This window comes from Arachis ipaensis, chromosome B10 (assembly GCF_000816755.2).
Source record: "Arachis ipaensis cultivar K30076 chromosome B10, Araip1.1, whole genome shotgun sequence".
NCBI lineage: Eukaryota > Viridiplantae > Streptophyta > Magnoliopsida > Fabales > Fabaceae > Arachis > Arachis ipaensis.
This window is the reverse complement of record NC_029794.2, coordinates 4,719,834-4,725,247: the sequence shown is the minus strand read 5'-3', so window position 1 is coordinate 4,725,247 and position 5,414 is coordinate 4,719,834. Positions and strand designations below refer to the sequence as shown.

General features: G+C 33.8%; 1 protein-coding gene across 3 annotated transcripts in view; it reads right to left on the bottom strand.

The window, feature by feature from the left end:
• LOC107623141 (splicing factor U2af large subunit B) overlaps window positions 1-5,202 on the bottom strand; it is a 7,765-nt gene extending 2,563 nt beyond the window's left edge. Inside the window, exons 1-14 of one of the 3 annotated variants that reach the window (XM_016325300.2) lie at window positions 5,041-5,202; window positions 4,317-4,480; window positions 4,061-4,183; window positions 3,597-3,658; window positions 2,914-2,984; window positions 2,782-2,826; window positions 2,643-2,697; window positions 2,302-2,367; window positions 1,746-1,858; window positions 981-1,096; window positions 765-863; window positions 562-637; window positions 342-430; window positions 20-83 (exon numbers count right to left, since the gene is read on the bottom strand). In XM_016325300.2, coding sequence (XP_016180786.1) covers window positions 20-83; window positions 342-430; window positions 562-637; window positions 765-863; window positions 981-1,096; window positions 1,746-1,858; window positions 2,302-2,367; window positions 2,643-2,697; window positions 2,782-2,826; window positions 2,914-2,984; window positions 3,597-3,658; window positions 4,061-4,183; window positions 4,317-4,480; window positions 5,041-5,094 — 1,197 coding nt within the window. In that variant the 5' untranslated portion in view covers window positions 5,095-5,202. Of the gene's footprint in view, window positions 1-19; window positions 84-341; window positions 431-561; window positions 638-764; window positions 864-980; window positions 1,097-1,745; window positions 1,859-2,301; window positions 2,372-2,642; window positions 2,698-2,781; window positions 2,827-2,913; window positions 2,985-3,148; window positions 3,171-3,596; window positions 3,659-4,060; window positions 4,184-4,316; window positions 4,481-5,040 lie in introns of those variants that run through there. The other 2 variants (XM_016325299.2, XM_021113068.1) reach the window with 2 other exon arrangements.

Sequence of the window (5,414 nt, the reverse complement as noted above, 5' to 3'; positions counted from 1 at the left end):
AAAAGTGAATGTGCTTCACCTGGATAGCTATATGCTGTTGTGCCCTTGCAAAGATGTGTTCCTGCTCTGTTTTAGAATGACCACTGTCCAAGAAGAGCATTTAATGAAAGTGGGAAAAAAATTGAATATTTAATACTTTATGCCACACAAAAAAAATGTATTGAGTAAAGCAGCAATAATGGTTTAAAAAATATAGAAAATCTGTTTACATTGACAAGGGGCCGGCTACATGGATCAAACGACAACGTGATAGGATGCAATGGGGTCATTTGATCCATGTAGCCAACCCCAAATAACAAAGTTAAGCAAATAACAGATTTATTTCAGAAAAAGGGGCCAACCTGACAGTAGCTCGCCTTACAGTCAATGTTTTATCACCCATTTTAAGGCCATTGAGAGAGGCACAAGCAATGTCTGTTACCGCTGGATTCTGATAAGATTGTAACCAGAAAAGATATATTAAGAAAAAAGATTAAAACCTGTAATGTAACTGATTGGAAAAGAAAAAGATTAAATGTAATATCATTATAAATAGCAACAGAAGTTACGAATTTTGTTCACCTCATAAGTACAAAAACCATATCCTTTAGAATGTCCAGTGTCTTTATCCCTAACTAAATCAAAAGCATGGAGAGTACTGCAATACAAAAAATGCCACCATGAGTGAAGTTTATGTTTGTAAAAAAAAAAAATCAAAATCCCACATGAATGGAAAACCAAATAACACCTTGATACAAAACAAAATAGATGTACAATAGCTTTACCCAAAAGATTCTAGTAATTGTCTTATTTGTTCTTCAGTGAAGCAATATGAAAGCCCACCCACAAAAATGCGGTCAAGTCCCTCAGTTCCACCAACAGCACTAGAAACAAATCCAGATGAATCAGAATAAAAAACTAGATATACTTTCTTTATCCTTTATTTAGGAAAACGATATTTAGAAATATAAGATATACACATCACAAAGTGGTCAACTAACCCAATAGCAAGTCCAACGGCAGATAAGTTGAGGTGTGGACTTGGCTGGCTAGGACCTAGAGCAGCAGCTAATGAAGGATTATAATCTGTTGGCCTACGGACCCTTACAGCAACACCCTAAGATATCATGAGAAACATGTTAGGGTCTAGTGTTTCCAAACATTAACAATAAGAAGAAGCAAGCCTTTCCTTCCCCACTATGTGGGATGAGCAACATGAATCACACATCATTGAGTAATCATAACTCACATCTATAGAAATAGAAAGCCATTTAAATCTAAATCTCTCCTAATTATTCCATCTATAGTTAATCCTGGTCTGCTACCACTAACAATTGAACTATCCTCAACCCAATGTACATTTTTATGGGGGTTCCTATAGTTTCCACTCACATATTCAGATGAAATAACTAATCATTCAGTTGTTTAAGTGGAAAATCCCAAGAGAGTAAAGTAAAGGTCAGAGCACGCAGTCAGCATGAAGCATCAGATTGAGAATGCACTAGATAACATCCTCTTATGACCATGCATATAAAAAACCTAGATTGTGCAAGAAGAATACTTTCCTACCAACAAATTATAGATTCTCCACATCTGTATTTACATTAAGTAAAAAACAAGTACATATTCCAGAAATCACAAAAAGTTAATGGATGAATCATACAGTAATTGGCATTCTCCTTACTTAATTCCTGCTATATTTTATCTCATTTGATATAACAACAACTAAAGATAGTATTTCAAGATATTAACATGATAGTCCTTGCCTGAAATATTATTCCATCTAACGCCATTGCATTGCTAGCCTCCTCAACAGTTCTCATCTCCACAAATGCGAATTTCTTCTCATGATTGATGTAGACATTGACAACAGAATCGCCTATACACCAGAAAATCTAGAATAAACAATATAACCAGCCAATATGGAGATCAATGACACCAATGTAACACTATATTGTCCACCAACTTTAAAGAAAATTATATTTTTGTATTAATAAAAACTGTTGAATTATATGCCTTAAGCAGATATGCAGTCCACATTACATGCAATAAATATAGAAAACAATAAAAACACGATTGAAAGGTTGATGTTATGTTTGTAAAAAAGAGTATTAGAATGTGAGAAAATATCAACTATTTGATTGCCAACCTAAATTTCTAGTTTTTCTTAAATTTGAAAGGCAATATCATCATATGATTGCTTGTAGTCCTAAGACTGGATTAATGGAAACAACATTAAGTTATTAAGTTACTGAGGAGAGTAACTAAACCAAAGCTTATATAGATATCTAAACTAAAAATAAAATACTATGCTTATTTGACCTGCTCCAGCAGAATTGCCCCCAATGGTAATCATGACTTGGCTGAAGAATGCTGCAATTGTCTGTTTCAAAAATAAAAGAACCTCAAAACAAGAATTCCAAAAGTAAAGGAAAAGAAAATTTAGGTTAAAAATTACAATGTTTACCTTAACAGTAAAATGTTTACTTTAAACTTAAAGAAAAATGGACTACACCTATCACCCCATCCCAAGAGAAATATTCCCTTCATATAATGCAAAATATCCTTCCAAATTAATTTGGCAAATTATTTTCAAACAAATGGGAAGGCAATGCTTATAAGAGTTGTCAGTGATGTGAAAATATTATAGATGTTATATGTATGTCTAGTCAACGGAGGAAGCCCACCTACATAAACTCGCCGGGCATGCCTTGTAGCCTTTAGAACAAGAAAAAAGAAATTATCATAAAGACATTTTCACTTGCAAATCCACATATTGACCCTTATATGAAGTCACATCACCTGCTGTGTCATAGGTTGAATGTGCATTACAGAAAGTGTTCCCATCTGTGGCAAAATGAAATCATATAGATTGTTCATAGGATTTAAAAAAGCTAAAAATATGGTGCCATAACACTGATGACAAACCAGCACCTGTGATATTCCAAATGGTGACAAATTTTGTGAAGTTCCTTGAATCGTATGAGCAGTACCCAGTATTTGCCCTGCATTATTAACTTTTAGGAAAAACAAGATATAGAAAATATTTTTTTTCAAAATATTGCATGGTTTTGTAGCTTGTCAATAGATTAAAAGAAAAAAAGTTAAGAGGCGTACAAGCATCTATTCCACAACAAATAAAGCCAAAATGAAAGAAAATAAATCATACCTATTATATAGCATGAAAAATAAAAAATTTATAAACGAGTTCACTGAAGATGCTGCGGACATATGTGTCCACCAATAGGAAACTTTTGCTGGTTCAGAGTGAAAGATCCAGCTACAGAATGCATAGGTCATCCATTGAATATGCTACAGAGCGTTGCTGATAGGTAGGTTCGTAGGACATCAAACCCAACATTGTCTTCTTAACCAACCATAATAATAACCCAGAAACACAAAACCACACACAACAGCCAAACAACACAAGAATGGTTCTCAGTTTCAAAAGTAAATTCATCACGTCAAAATATACAGAAAATATCAACAAAACACTTAAACAAAGGGAACAATTATTTCAAGCTGAATATGTGGAGGGGAAAATAAATAAACGAAGCTTGTAACTAATCTAAAGAGTAATTCCTACATGCAAGTTATTAAATTAAGAGGTTCAGTACCTGAGACAGCAGGTGTTACGTCTGCAGTAGGTGGTGCCATGTCAAAACCAGAGGTCCTTTTGCTGCAAATACAATTAAACAATTAAACATTTGAAGATAAAGATAAACACAGCTAAGCGCAGTCAAAAGGAAAACAGTAGTTCAAGAGTCTATCAAATTACAACAGTATCATACCTACACAACCATATAAGAAAATTTAACATGCAAAGGAAATGTTTGTTCAGCTGTAGGAACTTTATAAGAAAATTTCTTCAAGTTGACATAAAGCTATTTCAGAACACGTTGGTTTCCAGTTAAATACCTGTTTCACCTTCTAACCGATGTAGGTAGAGGTGAGGGCATTTATCTCTACATTATGCTAAACTAAGATGGAAAGCAAGGCTAAGTCAACAGACTCGAGAACATATAGATAGCCTATATCCCACAAGATCAATGGACACACCGAATTCAAGTGCAACAATTACCATTCAGACCGAGATGGGGATCTGGATCGTGATCTTGATCTTGATCTTGATTTCCTCCTTGATCTCTTTAAATGTGCTCCATATTTGTGCTTTGTTTCTCCATCGTAAACACGGTCATTATGCCTACAAAATGAAAGAACTCTCCAATATGAAATGACAAATAGATGAAGAAAGCTGCACAAAGAAAGGCACTAATCAGTCAAATGCTAAAGGAAATTTCAACTAGAAGAGAAGAAAGGGTAATGAATAGTCTAACCTATCATAATCACTTTTCTTGTGCCGATTATAATTGTCATATTTACCCCTCCCCATAAACCTTCCAACCTTGTGGTCTCTGCGATGGCGGTCATGAAAGGTTTTCCTTTCATCATCTTGCCTTCTCATCCGTGAACTTTCATGAGCAGATCCACGAGAAATTGGCTGAGATAATTTAACAACACTCAATGATCTCATCCAACACATATGTAAGTAGACAGGCTCAGACGCCTTCAAAATTCAAATACCAACCCACCTAAATCAGTAATGCCTTCAACTGCAGGTCATGAAATAATTACATGCCCCTTGTTTAATCATGCACCAATTGCAAACAGGTGCACGCAGGGTGCACACACATGATTAAAACCATTATCATATCTGGATTTTCTTTATTTTTATTTAAAAAAAAAAGTAATTTGCAAATCCCAAATCCCAAATACAGAATAACCACCCTTAAATCTTCCACAATCCCAAATCTTCTCAACGAGGTGTGTCGTAAACTAAATTTTGGACTACAAACAAGAATCAACGTTCCAAACACAAACTGCAAATACAAACAAGCACATTGAACGAAACCAAAAAAAAAACAAATTTAAAAGAAAAAGGTCCGATCAAGATTCATAAATTCTACAAGCAAGACACCCATATATGCAGATAAATGAAGCTTCCGATAAAAGTGATCAAACATTAATATTTCAAAAACTAAAAAAAATTAAACTACAAACCTTATCGGGCGATGAACGGCCACGAAGGGAAGCATGATTTTCGATGTCAGACATTGGATGCAAGCCCTGAAGCTATGAAATTTGAACGTTGAAACCCTAAAATACTTCGCTGTGTGATGAAGATTAGAGAATGAAATGGCAGTGATAGTTGATCAAGCATAATAATATTTTAAATTTTTTATGATATATTTAAAAAGAATAATAATATTTTAATTTGTATACAATAACCACTGATTAAAATCACATATTTATCATAAAAACAAATATTAAAATACTTGATTTTATTGAATCAAAATTCCTAGTTTAAATTGAAAATAAAATGATTAAATGAACACGACGTTTCGATAAAAAAATATTTGGATTCAATTATACAG